General features: G+C 43.8%; 1 protein-coding gene across 4 annotated transcripts in view; it reads left to right on the top strand.

The window, feature by feature from the left end:
- LOC101674498 (radial spoke head 10 homolog B) overlaps positions 1 to 21,382 on the top strand; it is a 50,763-nt gene that overhangs the window by 9,649 nt on the left and 19,732 nt on the right. For all 4 annotated transcript variants that reach the window (XM_004774967.3, XM_045075117.1, XM_004774966.3 and 1 more), the window contains exons 4-14: positions 448 to 516; positions 2,012 to 2,185; positions 3,622 to 3,707; positions 5,079 to 5,199; positions 12,008 to 12,184; positions 13,241 to 13,400; positions 13,953 to 14,074; positions 17,691 to 17,880; positions 19,526 to 19,640; positions 20,789 to 20,868; positions 20,974 to 21,122. In XM_004774967.3, the coding sequence (XP_004775024.1) occupies positions 448 to 516; positions 2,012 to 2,185; positions 3,622 to 3,707; positions 5,079 to 5,199; positions 12,008 to 12,184; positions 13,241 to 13,400; positions 13,953 to 14,074; positions 17,691 to 17,880; positions 19,526 to 19,640; positions 20,789 to 20,868; positions 20,974 to 21,122 (1,443 nt within the window). The remainder of the gene's footprint in view (positions 1 to 447; positions 517 to 2,011; positions 2,186 to 3,621; positions 3,708 to 5,078; positions 5,200 to 12,007; positions 12,185 to 13,240; positions 13,401 to 13,952; positions 14,075 to 17,690; positions 17,881 to 19,525; positions 19,641 to 20,788; positions 20,869 to 20,973; positions 21,123 to 21,382) is intronic.

The raw sequence follows: 21,382 nt of genomic DNA, 5'->3' as shown, positions 1-21,382 counted from the left end.
CACACATACATGAGTAATCCATATTCATGGATATACACAGACACACCCACACGGATAAATCCCAGTTCGGGGAAATGGACAGGCATGAAATTTACAAATGGAGTAGTTGCTAATATCCCGATAATGGTTTTTACTAGGTCTATCTAGTTTCCATAATTAAAAAACAAAAATCCTTACACTGTGATGTGCACAACCCAAAGTATATGAATTCTTTTGAATGCCAGCATTTTTCACTGCTTAATTAGGAGAGGAAGGTATAGTCTGAATTTACAGCTCAAGTTTAACCATTGCATAGGGCTGATGTGTGTACGTTTGGGGGCATTTGGACCAGCATTTCATGCAGATGAAAGGGGGGATAAGCCTCCATCCTAAGAACTGAAGCCACAGTGGCAGGCGTTATGTAGACTCAAAGGCCTGGTCCTAAGGCTTTGTCGTTCTCTTTTGAAGGGTATGTTTTCGGAAGGGCTCATGCACGGACAAGGGACTTACGTTTGGGCCGATGGACTAAAATATGAGGTAAAGCACGTAATACGTTATGGTGTTAAACTGTAATTGGTGAACTTAACGGTCACCTTCCCACAATGAAACATGCTAATTTCATAAAAGTAACTCAGCATGTGGGTTAAAAAAAAAGTCCGCAGACCCAGAGACTATAGGTGAAAAGTGACTCATTCCCACATGGGCTCCTGGTGATCATTACCCATTTCATCTGTACGTTCTAGAAGTCTCTGTGTATTCTCTGTGTGTACTTGTTTTCGGCCTCTCTCCCACTCTTTACAAAACCAGTAGTCCATTACACATTCTCTTCTGGACCTTTATTTTGGTGGAGGTCAAACCATACCCATCCAGCCAGCTCAAGTTGTTTTTACTGGCTGCTTTCATTCCTCTGTTGTGGGTCTCCCTCAAGCCATCTTTCTGGTTTAAAGGAATGTGCGTTTTTCAATGGACGGCTAGAAGGCTCTTCTAGACGTTGCGACCGCAGGGCTGCTCATGATGGCGTTTGTAAGGGGTAAAATGAAAATATTTAAAGCACGTGCCCATGATGCACATAGTCAAGTAGCAGCCAAGTGAGGGAAACTGAGGCAGGTTTGGGCCAGCTGGGCAGCTCACCGGGGCTGCACAGTGGGAGGTGAGTCACGGAGGCACAGGGGAGCCCGAGGATATGGCAGTTTGGGGCTACCCTTCCCAGGGAAGCTCTCCCCCTTCAACACTCTGACTTCCGGTCTGTGCACCTTGGTTTACTTCTGGCAGCTTGCAGGCAGAAATCCCTCCTGTAGCACGGACCCTTCCACGCCAACCTAGATCAAAGGGTTTATGGGAAGAATTTGAGGTGTCATAGGGCGGTCAGCTGGCCTCGTGGGACCCGGCCAGTGTTCAGACCAGGCTGCCTTGTCCCTTTCTCCCCGCGGGCTGCCTGCCTCCTCCAGCAAGTTCTTGTTCCAGTGAGAGAACCCGGTGGCTCAGGGCTGATGTCCTGGCTCCAAGCAGCACAGATTCCCCAGAAAGCACTCACGGGGCAGGCGGTTGGCTGATGTGTCTGCAGAATATTTTGATGAACCGTAAGTGGGAAGAAGGGTTTCCATCAGTTGATCCTCAAGCTGGGCTTGTCACCTGAGTCCCCTGGAGTCCCCTGGAGAGGACACTGGAAGTCAGGGCAGTAAGCCTCCTTCGAGTTGGGTGCTACGATGCACACGCGCCCAGGGCCAGGATCAGAAACCAGCATCTTTCCGTGTGCCCTGTTTGCCTCTTGGAGCCTTGTCTACACACAGCTTCTGGCTGTTTTAATCTGCTGGGGCTTCCGCCCAGGGGAGGGGAGGGGAGAGAGGAGGGCGTGTGTCGAGAAGGAAGGAGGTGGGTGGAAACTGGGGTGGGAGGAGCTACACCACCGTTTCCAGGGAAGAGAGACGGGGAATAGCTCCCAGTCATCAAGGAGGCATCTCAAGCTGTCCCCAGGAGTAGGGGTCTCTCCCTGTGTTCTGTCTCTCTCACTCTCTGGGCTGGTTTGCCCTAGGGGGAGTTTGTGAAGAACATCCCCATGAACCACGGCGTGTACACGTGGCCGGATGGCAGCACCTACGAAGGAGAAGTGACACACGGCGTGAGGCAAGGATTTGGTATGTTCACATGCGGCACGTACCCCGTGTCCTACATCGGCCACTGGTGTCACGGCAAGAGACACGGGAAGGTGGGTGAGGCAGCCCCGTGACTCCCGTCCACGGATAGGATGGACAAACATGGAGGGTGGAAGATGGGGGGCCGTTGTGGAAGTAGATTCACTTTCTGTTGATTGACAAGAAATTCACACCACATGAAACAGACTGTTTTAACCTCAGCAATTTGGTGGCATTTCGGGCACTCCCAGTGTTGGGCGACTTCCACCTTTGTCCTCGGCACTTCAAAATAAAACCCTGTGCCCACTCAGCAGATACTCCCCACCCCGACCCCCCAGCGGCCCCCTATCTGTGTTCTGTCTCTACGGCTTTACTTATTCTGGATGTTTCTTCTGGATGGTTCCTAGGAATGGAGCCCTACAGTATGGGACCTTCTGTATCTGGCTTCTTTCACTCACCCCATATTTCTGAGATTCATCCATGGTGTAGGTACTTAATTTCTTTCCGTGGCTGAATGGTAGCCCAGTGAATGGATGGACCACATTTTGCGTATCCGCTCATCCACTGATGGTCACTTGGGCTCTCTCCCGTCTTTGGGCTTCTGTGAATAGCGCTGCTAGGAACGTGCGTGGGAGGGTCTCTATGAGCACTTGCTCTCCGTTCTCTGGCAAATGACCCTGGGAGTGGACCACGGCAACCGGATGTTGAACATTCTGAGGAACCTCCAGACTGTTCCCCAGAGCAGCTGTTCCAAGCAATCCTCTTGCCAGCCACGCACGTGACATTCACTTCTGAGCGAGGCTGCTGTTCCTGGCGTTGCTGTCTTGCTTCTGTGTGGGATGAGAAAGTACTGTAGCCTTGTTTTTGGAAAATGTAAGAGAAGGAACAGTCTACCCTTACAACCATCCGTCTGCTCTGTTCTAGACTGTTCTGCCCATTGTGTTCTCTCTTTCCCTTCCTTTCCTGTCTCTTCTCTCTTTTTTTCTTATCTTGTTCTCTGTTCTTCTCCTCCCCTCCAGGTTGTGGGATTGAGCCCAGCATTGGGTGTGGAATCTGCTTGGGCTTCTCTCCCTCTCCCCCCCTGCTCAAGCAAGGGCTCTCTCTCTCTCTCTCTCTCTCAGAAAAAAAAGGGGGGTGAAGACAGACCTTCACTTATACGGAAGGTGCTACTACTCACTTTAGATAACAACAGAACAGGATTGTTCAGGGACTTACTTGACTCAGTGTTACCGAATAGGACAGACTCAACATGATAGACGTTGTCCTTCCGTGCCTTAACGCGACCCTTCGTTATTAGCGAGGAATTGATCTGTGACGTCTCATTCTCACGTGGGGGCTGCCTGCCCATCTTCTTGATTCCAAGACAGAAACCTACGACAGATTAGGTGTCTTGCCCCAAGGATGACATTGACTTCTGCATGGTTAAGATTCCCAGAATTCATTTATCTTTAAATCTTTAATAAACATTCGTTTTATGAGGCTTGATTTTTAACGATATTATTTATTTTAGGGCTCTATTTATTACAATCAAGAGGGTACCTCCTGGTATGAGGGGGACTGGGTATACAACATCAGAAACGGCTGGGGGATCAGATGGTAGGTATCGCCACTGCCACATGCGGGGTGTGGGTGAAAAGTGCATATGTGGGCCCAAATAATTTTCTTTCTTTCTTTCTTTTTCTTTTTAGATTTTATTTATGTATTTGACAGAGAGATCACAAGTAGGCAGAGAGGCAGGTAGAGAGGGGGAAGCAGGCTCCCTGCCGAGCAGAGCGCCCGATGTGGGACTCGATCCCAGGACCCTGAGATCATGACCTGAGCTGAAGGTAGAGGCTTAACCCACTGAGCCATCCAGGTGTCCCTCAAATAATTTTCACTTCGGCAACTTAAAGATCAGGTGCAGAGGGGTGCCTGGGTGGCACAGTCGGTTGAGTGTCCCGCGCTCGATTTCAGCCTGGGTCATGGTCTTAGGGTAGTGGGATCAGGTCTCGTGTCAGGCTCCACACTGGGGCCTGCTTAAGATTCTCTCTCTCCCTCTGCTTCTTCTCCCCTGCCACTCACGCATGCTCTCTCTCTCAAATAAATAAATAAAATCTTAAAAAAAAAAGATAAGTTGTAGAACTTCCAGGGAATATATTTTCTATACAAGTAGGGTGCGATATTTAAACTCACCCTGATGTAATGTCCATAGTGATGAAAATATTCTATGGAAAATTTAGAGAAACATTATATTAAGTGAGGTTTAATAACAGTTTTGCTTTTTCACAGGTAGAAACTGTCTTTGTTCTCTATTAATCATGAAGACTCTTGACATAGTTGCTTGATTATATTTTTTTATTTTTATTTTTTTAAATAAAGATTTTATTTATTTATTTGACAGAGTGAGAGAGCACAAGCAGGGGGAGGGGCAGAGGGAGATGGAGAGGGAGAAGCATGCTCCCTGCTAAGCAAGGAGCCTGTAGTGGAACTCAATCCCAGGACCCTGAGATCATGACCTAAGCCAGAGGCAGATGCTTAACTGACTGAGCCACCCCAGTGGCCCCATTTTCTTGATTTTAAATTGAACTGATAGGCCAACTCTTAAAATATTTGACTCTATTTTGGGGGAGAAATGTTAACTAATCATAACACCACAGGGAGATCTTACAGGCACAAGGGTTGGATTTCTTCAAAGGTGTCGAGAGAAGAAGCTTAAAAGGAAGTCTTTTTTTTTTTTTTTTTAAGATTTTCCTTCATTTATTTGACAGAGATCACAAGTAGGCAGGCAGAGAGAGGAGAGGAAGCAGGCTCCCCACTGAGCAGAGAGCCCGATGCGGGGCTCGATCCCAGGACCCTGAGATCATGACCTGAGCCGAAAGCAGAGGCTTTAACCCACTGAGCCACCCGGTGCCCCAAAAGAAAGTCTTCTTAAAGAGAAGTATGATATTAAAAAATAACTGATTATTTTCAATTTTTTTTTTGTCCCAGTTACAAATCCGGAAACATATATGAAGGTCAGTGGGAAAACAACATGCGCCACGGGGAAGGCAGGATGAGGTGGCTGACGGCGAACGAGGAGTACACGGGTCAGTGGGAGAAGGGCGTCCAGGTAGGGCACCTGCTCGTGTGAACCCAACACACCCAGGAGGGGACCCTGCTGCTCCTTAGCACGTGGGTCTCTCCCTATATCCTCCGATAACCTAAACCTAAGCTCTGCTAACTCTAGAACCCCAAAGTATGATTTACTGGTCCAAACCATCTTTTAAGCGTACCGTGTCATCATGTAGGTTTCTCTGAAGGTCTTACACGCAGGCGAGGTCCCGGCACGGACAAGTCTGTAATTCCCACGGCCGCCGTGCGGACCGAGACTGTTCTCTACACCTTCGAAGCTGTGTATTTCCTGCACAGAAAAAAAAAGGCTTTATATGGTTTAAGTGTATGTGGTTCTCATAATATCTGCATAATCGAATAATATCTCCTTAACCCCTGTCACCTCTTTGCCTCCTCCCTCCAACCATCTTCCCTCGGGTGACCCACCGTTTGTTCTCCATAGTTAAGAATCTGTTTCTTGCTTTGAGACTCTCTCTTTCTCTCTCACTTCCTCCCCTTGCTTGTTTATTTCTTCAGTGCCACATAGGAGTGAAATCCTGGTATTTGTCATCGTCTGACTTATCTCACTGAGCATTTTGCTCTCTAGCTCTGTCCGTGTCTTTGCAAATGGTAAGATTTCATTCTCTTTTTTTTTTTTAAGATTGTATTTATTTATTTGACAAATAGGGATCACAAGTAGGCAGAGAGGCAAGCAGAGAGAGAGGGGGAAGCAGGCTCGCTGCTGAGCAGAGAGCCTGATGCGGGGCTCGATCCCAGGACCCTGAGATCATGACCTGAGCTGAAGGCAGAAGCTTAACCCATTGAGCCGCCAGCGTGCCCCTAGAAGCTTTTTATTTTGATGAAGTCCAGTACTTTATTTTTGCTTTTGTTTCCTTCGCTTCAGGAGACCCATCCTCTAAGAAGTTATTATGGTTGATGTCAAAGAGGTTACTGCCTGTGTTCTCTTATAGGATTTTTAAGGTTTCAGATCTCATACTGAGGTCTTAAATCCATTTTGAATTTATTTTTGAGTTGATATAAGAAAGTGATCCAATTTCATTCTTTTGCCTGTTGCTGTCCCGTTTTCCCAACACCATTTGTTGAAGAGGCTTTCCCCATTGGATGTTCTTTCCAGCTTTGTTGAAGATTAGTTGACTGTATAGTTGTGGGTTTGTGTCTGGATTTTCTCTTCTGTTCCATTGTGTTTCTTTTTGTGTTGGTACCATACTGTGTTGATCACTGCAGCTTTGTATTATAACTTCAAGTTCAGAATTGTGATGCCTCCAGCTTTGCTTTGCCTTTTCAAGATTGCTCTTTGGGGTCCTTTGTGGTTCCATACAAGTTTTAGGCTTGTTTGTTCTAGCTGTGTGAAAAATGCAGTTGGTATTTTGATAGGGGTTACATCAAACATGTAGACTGCTTTGGACAGTATAGACATTTTAACAATGTTCTTCCAATCCAGGAGCATGGAATGTCTTTCCATTGGTGTCATCTTCAGTTTCTTTCACCAAATTCTACAGTTTTCAGAGTACAGGTCTTTCACCTCTTTGGTTAGGTTGATTCCCAGGGATCTTATTATTTTTGTTCCAATTGTAAATGGGTTTTCTGAATTTCTGCTGCTTCATTATAGATGCGTAGAAATGCAGCATGTTCCTGTAGATTGATTTTGTGTCCTGCAGCTTTATTGAATTCATGTATCAGTCCTAGCAGTTTTTTGGTGGAGTCTTTTGGGTTTTCTATATCATGTCATCTGAAAATAGTGAACGTTTTACTTTTTCCTTACTGATTTGGATGTCTTTTATAAATTCTTTTTGTTGTCTGGTCACTGTGGCTAGCACTTCTAGTAACGTGTTGAATGACAGTGTTGAGAGTGGACATCCTGACTGTAGAGGAAAAACTCTCTTTTTCCCCATTAAGGAAGATATTAGCTGTGGGTTTTTCATATGTGGCCTTTATTATGTTGAGTTATGTTCCCTTCAAAGCTACTTTGTCAAAGTGCTTATCATGAATGGATGTTGGTACTTTGTCAAATGCTTTTCCTACATCTATTGAAATGATCATGTGGTTCTCACCCTTTCTCCTACTGATGTGCTGAATCACACTGATTGATTTGCAAATATCTATCCACCCTTACAACCCAGAAATAAATCCCACTGGATTGTGGTGAATGAAGTTTTTCACGTTAGTTTGTTTTTGTGTTGTTGTTCCAGGAGAGAGGGCATGGTGTGTGAGTGGGGCACGGGGCATTGGCAGAGGGAGAGAAAGAATCCTAAGCAGGCTCCACACTCAGTGCAGAGCCCCATATGGGGCTTGATCTCTTGGCCCCAAGATCATGACCTGAGTCAAAATCAGGAGTCGGACGCTTAGCCAGCTGAGCCACGCAGGCACCCCATCTGTATGTTCTTGAATAAGTTTTGGAAGTTTGTATTATTGAAGAAACTTGTCCATTGCATAGAAATTTATTGGCACAAGGTTGTTCATAGTAGTCTCTCCTGGGGATGCCTTGGTGGCTCAGTAAGTCATACATTTGTCTTCAGCTTGGGTCATGATCCCAGAGTCCTGGGATCGAGTTCTGTGTGGGGCTCCCTGCTCAGTGGGGAGACTGCTTCTCCCTCTACCTGCCACTCTCCCCCCTTGTGCTCTCTTCTCTCTCTCTGACAAATAAACGAAATAAATAAATGAATAAAATCTTAAAAAAATTTTTTTAAATAAACATATAATGTATTATTAGCCCCAGGGGTACAGGTCTGTGAATCTCCAGGTTTACACACCTCACAGCACTCACCATAGCACATACCCTCCCCAATGTCCATAACCCCACCCCCTTCTCCTGACCCCCTCCCCCCAGCAACCCTCAGTTTGTTCTGTGAGATTAAGAGTCTCTTATGGTTTGTCTCCCTCCCGATCATCTTGTTTCATTTATTCTTTTCCAACCCCCCAAACCCCGCACGTTGCATTTCCATGTCCTAATATCATGGAGATCATATGATAGTTGTTTTTCTCCGATTGACTTATTTCGCTTAGCATAATACCCTCTAGTTCCATCAACGTCGTTGCAAATGGCAAGCTTTCATTTCTTTTGATGGCTGCATAGTATTCCATTGTATATATATACCACATCTTCTTTATTCATTCATCCGTTGATGGACATCTAGGTTCTTTCCATAGTTTGGCTATCATGGACATTGCTGCTATAAACATTTGGGTGCACGTGCCCCTTTGGATCACTACATTTGTATCTTTAGGGTAAAGAGCCAGTAGTGCAATTGCTGGGTCATAGGGTAGCTCTATTTTCAACTTTTTGAGGAACCTCCATGCTGTTTTCCAGAGCGGTTGCACCAGCTTGCATTCCCACCAACAGTGTAGGAGGGTTCCCCTTTCTCTCCATCCTCGCCAGCATCTGTCATTTCCTGACTTGTTCATTTTAGCCCTTCTGACTGGTGTCAGGTGGTATCTCATGGTGGTTTTGATTTGTATTTCTCTGATGCCAAGTGATGTGGCGCCTTTTTTCAGGTGTCTGTTGGCCATCTGGATGTCTTCTTTGCAGAAATGTCCATTCATGTCCTCTGCCCTAAATGAATAAAATCTTTAAAAAAAGAACTTGTTTTTTAAAAAAAAGTCTCTTGTTATTCTTTTAATATATATTATATGGGATCTATAGTGATGTTCTCTCTTTCTCCCAGTACCAGTGATTTATGTTTTCTCTTTTGTCTTCGGTCTTGCTACAGGTGTATCCATGTCATGAAAATTCTTTAAGAGCCAGTCTTGGTGTTACTTATTTTCTCTTGAGATTTTTCAGTTTTTAATTTGATACCCACTCTTTGCTCTTACCTTCTTTCTTCATTCTTTGGGTTTAACACACTCTTCTTTCCCTTGCGTTGTGGGATGGAAGCTTTATTGATTTGAGACATTTCTTCTTTTCTAATATAAGCATTAAATACTAAATTTTTTCCTCTTAACGTTGCTTTCTCTGCATCCTCCTAATTCTGATATGTTTTCGTTTTTGTTCAGTTCAAAATATTTTCTAATGTTGCTGTGACTTCCTCTTTAACCTGCAAATTGTTTTGACATACGTTGTTAAGTTCCCAAATAGTTGGAGGTTTTTCCAGCCATCTTTCTGTTGCTGATTTTTTATTTAATTCCACTGTGGTTAGAGAACATACTTTGTATGACTACATTTCTCTTAAATATGCTGTGGTTTATTTTTGTGGCCCAGAATATGGTCTGTCTTGGTGAATGTTGTGTTTTTTCTGCTTTTGTTGAATGGAGTGTTCTGTGGATGCCAATTAGATCAAGTCGGTTGATAGTGTTGCTCAGGTCTTCTAGGTCATATTCCTTATTTTCTGTTTATTTTTTTCTACCCGTTTCTGAGATAAGAGTGGTGAAGTGTTGAAGTGTAATTGTAGATTCATCTATTTCTTTCAAATCTATCAATTTTTGCTTTATAGATTTTTAAGTTCTGTTAAGTGCATTCATGTTTAAGATTGTTACATCTTCTTGGGGTGCCTGGGTGGCTCAGTGGGTTAAGCCGCTGCCTTCGGCTCAGGTCATGATCTCAGGGTCCTGGGATCGAGTCCCACATCGGGCTCTCTGCTCAGCGGGGAGCCTGCTTCCCCCCCCCCCCTCTCTCTCTGCCAGCCTCTCTACCTACCTGTGATCTCTCTCTGTCAAATAAATAAAATAAAATCTTAAAAAAAAAAAAAAAGATTGTTACATCTTCTTGGTGGATTGACCCTTTTTTTTATTTAAAAAAATTTAATTTATTTATTTGACAGAGGGAAACAGCAAGAGAAGGAATACAAGCAAGGGGAGTGGGAGAGGGAGAAGCAGGCTTCCCTCCAAGCAGGGAGCCTGATGCAGGGCTCGATCCCAGGACTGTGGGATCATGACCTGAGCTGAAGGCAAATGCTTAACCAACTGAGCCACCCACGTGCCCCTAAATAAATAAATCTTAAAAAAAAAGGAATACAGTACAAGTCACATATATAATTTATATAATTTATCATCTTGTCTTGCTCCTCTTTAGCTCTGATAGTTTCTGTTTCTCTTAAGTCATTTTTTGACATCAATATAACCATTCCATATTTTTATTTTTTAAAGATTTTATTTATTTATTTGACAGAGAGAGAGAGATCACAAGTAGGCAGAGAGGCAGGCAGAGAGAGAGGGGAAAGCAGGCTCCCTGCTGAACAGAGAGCCTGACGCGGGGCTCGATCCCAGGACACTGAGATCATGACCTGAGCTGAAGGCAGAGGCTCAACCCACTGAACCAACCAGATGCCCCATAACCATTCCATCTTTATTTATTTATTTATTTTTATTTGACAGACAGAGATCACAAGTAGGCAGAGAGGCAGGCAGAGAGAGAGGGAAGAGGAAGCAGGCTCCCTGATGAGCAGAGAGTCCAATGTGGGGCTTGATCCCAGGACCCTGGGATCATGACCTGAGCCAAAGGCATAGGCTTTAACCCACTGAGCTACCCAGGCGTCCCACCATTCCATCTTTTTTTAAAAAATTTTTTAATTGTGATAAAATACAGATAAAAAAATTTACCATCTTGATCACGTTAAGTGTCCAATTCAGGGGCATTAAGTACATTCATACTGTTGTGCGTACCATCTGTCTCCACAACTCTTTCTTCTTTCCAAATGGAGACTCTGTCCCCATCAAACAGTCACTCCCCATCTCTTTTCCTCCTTCCTCCATCCCTAGCACCCACCATCTACTTTCTGTCCCTATGAATCTGACTCATCTTGGTATCTCGTATAAGTAGAATTAGAGAGTATCTGTCCTTTTGCAACTGGTTTATTTCACTTAGCATAATGTCTTCAAGGTTCATGCATCTTATAGTATGTAATTTCCTTCCTTCTTAAGACTGAATAATATTCCATTGTATGTTTATATCATCCATTTGTTTATTCATTCATCCATCAATGGACACCTGGTTTGCTTCCACCTTCTGGTTATTGCAAATAATGTTTCTATGAACGTGAGTGCCCAAATATTTGTTTGAGTCCCTGTTTTCAGTTCTTTTTAGCATCTACCCAGAAGTTCTAGGAAGAGCTACACAAAATCATCCCATTGTTGAAAAAATTGTGTATTTATATGTGTTATATGTCCATATAATATGTTGATTTGGTACGTATAATTGAACATGCCTGGGGAAAATATGGATGAATTTTCAGACTTTTAAATTCTGGTTACCTCTACAAAATGGGATTGAAGAGGGCATTTGAAAAAAAATAAATTTGTATGTTAAAAATAAATTAAATTTAAGGTAATAGTTTATCAATATCAAGCTAAGCACTAGCTTGTATTGTAAAGATCTTCAATCTTTACATCCAACCTGCAGGATAGATGTTATTTTCATTTTGTAGATGAAACCCAGAGGGCTTTAAATAATTTACCTTGGATCAAAAGGTTGTAAGTAGATGGCACAGAGGCTGAACCTAAGTCTGTACGACTCTAAAATCTGTGTTCTTTGTCCTTTCCAATGTGTCATTGTATTTGATCTATTGACTGAGTTTTATTGTAATTTTAGAAGATTTTATTTATTTATTTATTTATTTATTTATTTTTGAGACCGAGAGGGGGAGGGAGAAAAACACAAGTGGGGGGAGGGAGAGGGACAAGCAGACTCCACGTGGAACGCAGAGCCTGACACTGGGCTCCGTCTCTGGACCCCACGATCACGACCTGAGCCAAAATCAAGAGTCAGAGGCTTGACACACTGAGCCACCCAGGTGCCCCTACTGACCAAATTTTAAATGGATTCAGGTAAAAAGAGGAACTATTTTGAGCATTTCTCATGGCAATTTCCTTTTCAGAATGGCTTTGGAACGTACTCCTGGTTTCTGAAGAGAATCCCCAACTCCCAATACCCTTTGAGAAATGAATATGTAGGAGAGTTTGTAGATGGATATCGTCATGGCCATGGAAAGTTCTACTATGCCAGTGGAGCTGTTTATGAGGGAGAATGGGTCTCCAACAAAAAACATGGCATGGTGAGTGCAGACGTGTGAAGAACACATTTTATAGATTTTATAAAGCAAATGAAATGCCATTAAAAGGCATGTCATTCTCTGTCTGGTAAAAAGCATAATCCATTTTTGCATGAATAACTTATTGTTTTGTTAAGATGATTACATGAATTTTAAAATAATTTCTGGGGCACCTGGGTGGCTCAGTGGGTTAAAGCCCCTGCCTTCAGCTTGGGTCCTGATCCCAGGGTCCTGGGATCAAGCCCCAAGTTGGGCTTTCTGCTCAGCAGAGGGCCTGCTTCCTCCTCCCTCTGCCTGCCTCTTTGCCTACTTGTGATCCCTGTCTGTCAAATAAATAAATAAAGTCTTTTAAAAAATAAAATAAAATAAAATAAAATAATTTCCAACATATCATCTGTGTCCTGTATATTTAGAAGTTATTTACTTAGTTTATGTTATGTACATACATGTCTGTGTTAGGTGATTTTGGTCACAAGGAACGGAAAAATCTAGCTTAATCAGACAAAACTGTGAAAGAACAAGTGGGTTTGATTCAGCAACTCCGTGATGTCAGGAGTTTTCTTCCATCTACCCAGGATGTCTCTTACCATGATGTCAGCTTCACCCCTCTGCTGCTCCTCCCTCATGACCACAAAATGGATGCTGTGGTTCCAGGCTTCACATCCACATACCACACTAAGTAGAAGGAGAGAAGAAACTCTTTTCTGAGAAGCTTCCCACAAATGACTTGGATCATCTCCTTACCTCTCCATCAGACTGACTCTTGGCTTGTGTTGGACAATCCAATAGAGCCCCTATTTGGGGATGGGCACTCTGCCGGTCACTGGTATAGTTTAACAAGGCACCTTCTGTTATCTGGGGGTAGCTGGGGAGAGGCTGTGGAGCAGATAGAGGAGGAGGAGGAAGAAGAGAGAGGATTTAACACAGTGGCTGGAGACTCTAGGAGCCTAAGTGCTAAGTGCATGTCTTAAAAACAAACAAAAACCTCCAAACCCTCGAAAATGGTACAGAAGTAGATTATCAGTGGATTTCCTGAACTGTGCATCTTTTTGTCTGCAGGGCCGATTAACTTTTAAGAATGGGCGTGTGTATAATGGCTTGTTTTCCAATGACCACATAGTGGAGTTTCCAAATCTCGAAGTTGAGTTCTTAAGTCACCTGGACCTGTCTTCAGACCTGTCCTTCAAGAACTGGCACCCTGCATCCTCCCTCAGTGCTGGTAAGGGGGTGGGCTCCTGGCAGGTGTATGCAAATTAACTTCTCTTATCAGTGGAATCTGCTCATCAAAATACAAAGACTACTTCAGGAAACAGAATTTTCCTGGGGAGGGGTGGTGGGGAGGACTACTTTCTTAGGAGGTTTTTTAAATACTCTTATTTCCCACTTGGGTGGAAAATCATTTCCACATAACACTGGAAAAAAAAATTTTTTTTTATCTTCCAAAAGCATTTTCTTTTCTTTTCTCCAAAGCACTTTAATTTACTAGTTGAAATGGTCACATTGATGACTTTTTTTTTTTAAAGATTTTATTTATTTATTTGACAGAGAACACAAGTAGGCAGAGAGGCAGGCAGAGAAAGAGAGAGAGAGAGAGAAGCAGGCTCTGCACTGAGCAGAGAGCCCGATGCGGGGCTCGATCCCAGGACCCTGGGATCATGACCTGGGCTGAAGGCAGAGGCTTTAACCTGCTGAGCCACCCAGGCGCCCCCACATTGATGACTTTTAACATTGCTTTTCACCACCATCCCTTCTATTTGCCTTTATTTGCTAGAGATTATCAGGAAGCTTGACGGCAGTGAAAGCAATTCTGTATTAGGGTCAAGCATTGAGCTAAATCTCAGTTTGCTGCTGAGTATGTATCCTGAGAAAGATCAAGCGGAGGAAAAGAAGCAGGTAAAAACCTTTCATATTTTTATATGTTTGTATTTTAGGCTTGAATATTAAGAGTCTCCCCAGGCTTGGGAAAATACAGCCGAGGGGGGCTGTCCTGTGTTGAATGTCTTCTAGGAGCCCCATCGATGCTTTGTGTGCCATTTCATTTAATTTGCAAGGAAACCCTAGGGAACATGCTTTGTGAGAAAACAGAAGCCCAGATAGAGAGACTTGGTGAATTAATTACATGCAAGTTACCCTCACCCCCAGCTTGGTCTCAAGGCCAAGGCTGTGGCCACCCCAACCATAGGACCTTAATTCTGGTGTGCATTATTATGGGCTGCTGGGATTCCAAAGAACTTCAAGCTCCTAGAAATCAGTACAAGTCTAGAAAAGCTTAAAGACAGAGAAAATTATGTGTACCTGACTTCATCTGATTAACAAGTGGAAAATAACATCCACGAAATTACACGTTAGTATCGTGATCCCTGCTTTGACTGGGGCTTGCTGGATTTTTCTGTAAAAGCATTGTTAATGGCGTGGCTTGCAACAGGAGAACCATCGGTACCTCAAAAGTGCAAGGCAGGCACCCCTTTGCTCTCCTGCTATCCCGTCTCCTCTGGCCCCAGTTCCTGTGGGTCTCAAAAGACATGACTCTTCACCCCCCGCCCCATTCTCCTCTCTTCTTCTGGCCAACGATGTAATTCGGGCTCCTGGGGTTGGCTCACTTGATCTGCTGCCAGATTCTTGTTAAAGAACAAAACAAACCAAACCTATCATGACTTTCTCTAGTTAGGAGACTAATGCACAATACTTGTAGGAAATTTAAAAAAATGCACATAAGAAAAAGTAGAAGAGAATCTCCACCCGGACAAAATCTGGTGACCATCTTTCCGGTTTTGTTTTGGGCAAACGTAATTAGAATTGGAGTATTCTGCTCATATAATCTCTTGTTTTTGTGTATTGAATCATAGCTCTTCAGTGCCATTAGGTAGTTTCCTATAATATAATTTTTAGGTGAATAAATAAGCATGCATGGATTCACTCAAGAAGGAGGGATATTCTTACAGTTTCTTCTTCCTCCTCTCCCTCCCTGTATACTTATGTATCATTCACTTTCCACGTCAAAACAGGTAGGTCTTCAAAAAAAACCTGTGAATTTAAAAATATATATCTTGACTGTTTTATAATTACAAACGTAGCACATGCTCTTTATTTATTTATTTTTAAAGATTTAATTAATTTATTTATTTGAGAGAGAGAGAGAGAGAGCATGAGAGGGGAGAAGGTCAGAGGGAGAAGCAGACTCGCCATGGAGCTGGGGAGCCTGATGTGGGACTTGATCCTGGAACTCCAGGATCATGACCTGAGCCAAAGGAGGTCGCCTAACCTGCTGAGCCACCCAGGCGCCCAGCACATGCTCTTTAAAGAAAATTCGAACATTGTAGAACTAGGATCTCGAAAGTCAAAAAAAAGTCCTGTAACTTGACACTTTGGAAACACCTCTAAACGTGTTCCATGACTACCTGGTATTTCATAATATGGACAATATTACAATCTAGGTAGAGAAACTTCCATTTTTTTCTAACCTTTCGTGAGGACTTCAGACTCTCAGAAGAGCTGCTGGAGCCTGGATTTGTCCCTGTCACAGGCTTCTCCACATGTGAGCATCTCCCATGGCCACTGAACAGGGCCCCAAAGCCAAGCCCCGGGCCTTGCTGCCACACTGAAATGAAGTTGTGGACTTCACTTGAATTTCACTTTTCCTCACAATGTCCCTTTTTGTGTCCCAAGATCCTACCCAGGACCCCACGCTGCCTGTGGCGGTCACATCTAACTTCCTCTGTCTGTGATGGAGCCTTCACCTTCCATGGTCCTTCATGATCTCCAGACTTTGGAAGGTTCTGGAAAGCTCTATTGGCTGTCTAGCTCCATACTGTTCCATGCTGCTGGTAGCTGTGTGTATTCAGGACCTCCAAGGAGGGACAGCAACCTGCCTCGCCAACCTGCCCCTAGCAGTCCCCTCTTCCTCTCCTAGGATAATGGCCAGCACATCAGCAGAAAGCCCTTTGCTCTGGGCATGTTTCCAAACGCCTTTATTTTGCTAAATCCTCCCACAGCCTATGGGCAGAACTGTGACTGTCCCACTTTGCCCAGGAGGGAGATGGGGCGGAGCACAGGGACAGCCTTTCTCCAGGGCAGGCTGCCCTCCTGGCATTCCTGGACACCTCAACCTCTTTGCCCTCCCCCGACCCCTTCCCAGCCTCCACTGGGAGGCCTGCTGACTGTGAAGTGATTTGTTCTGTGCTCCGAGGTGGAGTTCAAGTACAGTGTCCTCCAGAGAAGTTCCTCCTTGGAACCCACCTGTCCCTCCTCAGCGGCTCTGTTCCACCAGTGGTATTTCCTTATGGTATCTTTACCAGGTTTAAAGCTTCATGAAGAAAATCCTGCATTCTACTCTAGAACAAGGCTTTAGATAAGGCAGCTTTGGCATGTTTATCCAACCGGATTGAATTTTAGAAAGTAGGAGTTACTGCTGGGAGGGACAGATGCCTGACGCAACTGCCCAAGGGGGGACTTCTCCATCTCCTTGGGGATCCCCAGACAGCGTAGGTCACATTTCCTGAATAATTCACTTGGGAGGGCGAGATACAGGGTAAGTGGTCTTGGAGAACAGGACACTGCATAGGCTGTAGGGTTGCACGTATGGGAAGGTCAGGGTCACATCAGGTTGGGGAGAATTATAGAAGGTGACTGGGGATGGAGAGGAAGGTTAATTACGAGTGTGAGTATCGTCTATTTCAGACAGCAGGAAGTCTGATGTTAGTTGTATGTTTTTAAAATCAACCAAGCCCGGGGCGTGTCAGTCAGTTAAGTGTCTGACTCATGATCTCAGCTCTGGTCTTGATCTCATGGTTGTGAGTTGGAGCCCCACTTCGGGCTCCACACTGGGCACAGAGTCTATTAAACAAACAAACAACCAGCCTTGCAGTCCCAAGATAAGCACCGCTCGGTGTGGCATAGAATTTTAGGTACTGGGGCGCCTGGGTGGCTCAGTGGGTTAAAGCCTCTGCCTTCGACTCAGGTCATGATCCTAGAGTCCTGGGATGGAGCCCCACATCAGGCTCTCTGCTCCACAGGGATCCTGCTTCCTCCTCTCTCTCTGCCTGCCTCTCTGCCTACTTGTGATCTCTCTCTGTCAAATAAATAAATAAAATCTTAAAAAAAAAAAAAGAATTTTAGGTATTGCTAGATTTCATATACTCCTATTTTGTTGAGGATTTTTATGCCTATCTTCATGAAAGATACTGATCTGTAGACAAGAGGGTTTTATTGCTGCTCATTCAAACAGGATGCTATCACATAGCAGTATGAAAGCAATTTCATTGTACTGATAACAGCTTTTTTTTTTTTTGGTAACAGCAAATTTTTCAGTGTTTACTTTAATGAGAAATGCATTTTATTGGCCTGGGGTTGAGTGGGGGGAATATGACATTTGTTGAGCTCATACAGCGATAAAAGGTAAATGTTACTATGTCATACGTGTTATCTCATTAAATTTACAAAACAGGCGTTGTTTCTTTTACTTTTGTTCTTATTAGGCAAGACTAAGACATGCATGGTTTTCTCTTTGTAGGTAGAATATGCTGTCTTAAGAAATATTACAGAATTGAGAAGAATTTATAGCTTTTACAGCAGCCTAGGGTGTGATCGCTCTCTGGATAACACTTTCCTGATGACAAAGCTTCACTTCTGGAGGTTTCTCAAAGACTGCAAATTTCACCACCATAAGATAACTCTTGCTGATATGGACAGAGTATTAAGTAGTGAGTATTCTAGGTCCTTTGTGTCTTTTTGGTTATTATTTTTTTTAAGATTTATTTATTTGAGAGAGAGAGCGAGCAAGAGAGCGTGCGTGAGCAGGGGGGGGAGGGGCAGAAGGAGTGGGAGAAGCAGACCCTGAGATCATGACCTGAGCCAAAGGCAGATACTTAACCGACTGAGCCAGCCAGGCGCCCCAACATCTTTTGGTTCAAAGAATAGCATGACATCATGTCACTACGAAACCAGTCAAGAAACGGGGAGACGGGGGAGGAAGGCAAATGCTGCGAGACCTTCCAGAAATCAACACACGGGGGTCTTCTCAAGTTACTTAAAATGTATTTGAGACGATCTCGTGAAATTACGGCAGCAGTAAAAGACCGCCTGCAGCGGGGCCTGTGGGCCGAATCCAGTCCCCTGTCTGTTCTTATAAATAAAGTTTTATTGGAACACAGCCATGCCCATTTTCTCATGCATGGTCTGCGGCTGTTTTTGCCCTGTGATACCAGAACAACCAGAGGGGTTGTGACAGAGACTGTGTGGCCTACAAAGCCTAAAATATGTGCTGCTGGCTCTCGATGGAGAAGTTTGCCTGCCCCTGATCTATCAAACCTGCCAACACTGTGAGATCAGAAGCAGAGAGGATCGGGGAGGGCTTGGCGCAGCTGCGAAAACACTTGAGGTCGTCTTGGGCTTGGGCTTGGGCTTGATTTCAAAAGCGAAAGTTCATGCAATAAACTTAATAGTATTGAAAGTTTTCCTTCTTTCAGCTAAATTCTGGGAAGCAGGCATTGAAAACTTCAAATTATCTATTTGAACCACAGAATATTAGAACTAATACCTATTTCCCTGAAATTTAAGTGCTTGACAAAGACTTAGAATCCATTTAGAATTAGAATCATTAGTCAGATGAGGCTCAAACCACCCAGAAAAACACTGGCACAAGGTATCTTATAAGTTTCTTGAAAACTGACCAGATCGCGATTTTTCGAGCAGTACCTATGTTTTAGGTGGATGTGTATATGCTGTTCACAGTACTCGCTAGGAAAAAAAGATACTCATACTCAGTTCTTTGAATTGTATACCAGGAACAAATAAAATAGGTTTTAAAAAACACCAGGCATCAGGAATAAAATCTTGATCTGAAACTAGAAATACATTCTATGTTAATTGAATTTAAATTTTTTTGTTTTTAGATTTTATGTATTTATTTGCCAGAGATCACAAGTAGGCAGAGAGGCAGGCAGAGAGAGAGAGGAGAAATCAGGCTCCCCGCAGAGCAGAGAGCCCAATGCAGGGTTGATCTCAGGACCCTGAGATCATGACCTGAGCTGAAGGCAGAGGATTAATCCACTGAGCCACCCAGGTGCCCCTAAATTTTTTTTTTTTAAGAAGAATAAAATCATGGTATGTTCAAAACATGGTATTATATATGAATGTTTCTAAGAGGGTAAATCTTAAAAGTCCTCAAGAATGAACGAGAAATTTTTATAACTGTGTAGGTGAATGATGTCAACAAGACTTATTGTGGTGGTTATTTTGTAACGTAGAGTGAATCATACCGCACACCTGAAACTAATACAACATTATATGTCAATGATACCTCAATTAAAAAATACTAAGCATCCTTTCCAATTTTCTTTATTTCAGCCAACAATGACATTCCAGTGGAAGAAATCCATTCTCCATTTACAACAATACTTTTGAGAACATTTCTGAATTATCTCCTACAGTTGGCTTACCACATCCACCACAAAGAATACCAGTAAGTACTGCTTCCAGAGCGCTGAGAGGGTGGCGCAGTAACTTTTCTGCTTTTCTTCGATGTGCGGTATCACTTTACATACTTCAGAAACGAAGGGCCAGAAACAAAAGGGTTTTATAAATATTAACCACAAAACCATGAGATACCAGATTAGAATTTGGAAGACCCCTCAGATAGGAGTCATGTTTCCATCCTGAATACTGTTCCTAGAGTTTTAATCAGAAATGGTCAACACCAACTCTTCCTTTTTTTTTTTTTTTTAAAGATTTTATTTATCTCCTAGAGAGGGAACACAAGCAGGGGAAGTGACAGAGGGAGAAGCAGGCTTCCTGCCGAGCCCTGCTGCCGCATCCCAGGACCCCGGGATCATGACCTGAGCGGAAGGCAGATGCTTAACGACTGAGCCACCCAGGCGCCCCAATACCAACCTTTCCTTAGGGCAGAATTTCCTGTCTTTCTCAGAAAAATGGATACTACATCTTGGAAAAAAAAACTTTTAAATTTTGAAATAAATTTAGTTTTATGGACGTGTTGCCATGTTAGTATGGTGATTCCTAGACACCTGTCCCTCAGCTTCCTTAGCAATCTTACGCAACCATGGTGCACTTATCAAAGTGAAGAAATGAACGTTGGTGTAATACTGTTAGCGAAATCATAGACTTCACTAGGGTTTCCTAAATTTTCCCACTGATGTCCCTTCCATGTTCCTTGTTCTTTGCATTTTGTTGTCCTACCTCCTGAGTCCCTACAACCTGTGATAGTTTCTTGGATTTTGTCTTTCATGACCTTGACACTTTGGAAGACCGTCGGTCACTTATTTTGTGAAATGTCCCTTGACTTTGATTTGCTGATGTGTTTTCATCATTGCGCTGAGGCTTGGGTTTGGGGGAAGAATACCATGGAGGCAAACGGCCCTTGGCATCATATCCGATCAGGGGTACGTGACATCGGACTGTCTTATTGCCGGTGATCCCAACCCTGATCGCTCGGTTAAAGTGGTGGCAGCCAGAATTCTCGACCGTAAACACACTCTTTCTCCCTTTCTGTGCTCTCGTTCGAAGCAAACTGCTAAGTCCACTCCACACTCAGGGAGAGGACAGTTAGGTTCTACCTCCCGGACAGAGGGGTGACTAGCTCTGTCTCGACAGAAACAGAAGCCCATCGCTCTTTCTGTGTTTTACCAAACTGATGACTGAGAACATTCACCCGAATGCCTGCCGTGTAAAAGGTAAATATAAAACCAACAGCGTTATATTTATTTTCAATTTTTTACCCTCCAACATGTAGCTGTGTAATCAGTTTTTGGTTGTTTATCTTTCCCTCGTGTCTTTAGGCAGCTTATTCAGCGGGCAGCAGCAGACGCTCTATTCCATGACCTACATCGACAAGTGCTGGGAAATCTACACAGTTCACTGCAGACCACACGCAGCTCCTCCCCACGAGCCCTCCATGAAGATGCGACACTTCCTCTGGATGTTGAAAGTAACCACTTATGACCGAGACTGGTTTTATAGTAATAAGAATTTTGGCTTTTTTTTTTTTTTTTCCTTTTTGAGGGAGAGCATGTGCTCATGCGTTGGGAGGGGAGAAGCAGAGGGAGAGGGAGAGAACAAATCTCAGCTGATTTCTTTGCCCAGGATGGAGCCTGACTCAAGGCTCGATCTCGTGACCCTGAGATCATGATCTGAGCTGAAATCAAGAGTCAGACGCTTAACTGACCGAGCCACCCAGAGACGCCCTGG

Source organism: Mustela putorius, unplaced genomic scaffold, assembly GCF_011764305.1.
Source record: "Mustela putorius furo isolate JIRA1106 unplaced genomic scaffold, ASM1176430v1.1 tig00000139_pilon_pilon_pilon, whole genome shotgun sequence".
Classification (NCBI taxonomy): Eukaryota; Metazoa; Chordata; class Mammalia; order Carnivora; family Mustelidae; genus Mustela; species Mustela putorius.
Note: the sequence above shows the minus strand (reverse complement) of the source record. Positions and strands in the feature narration are given on the sequence as shown.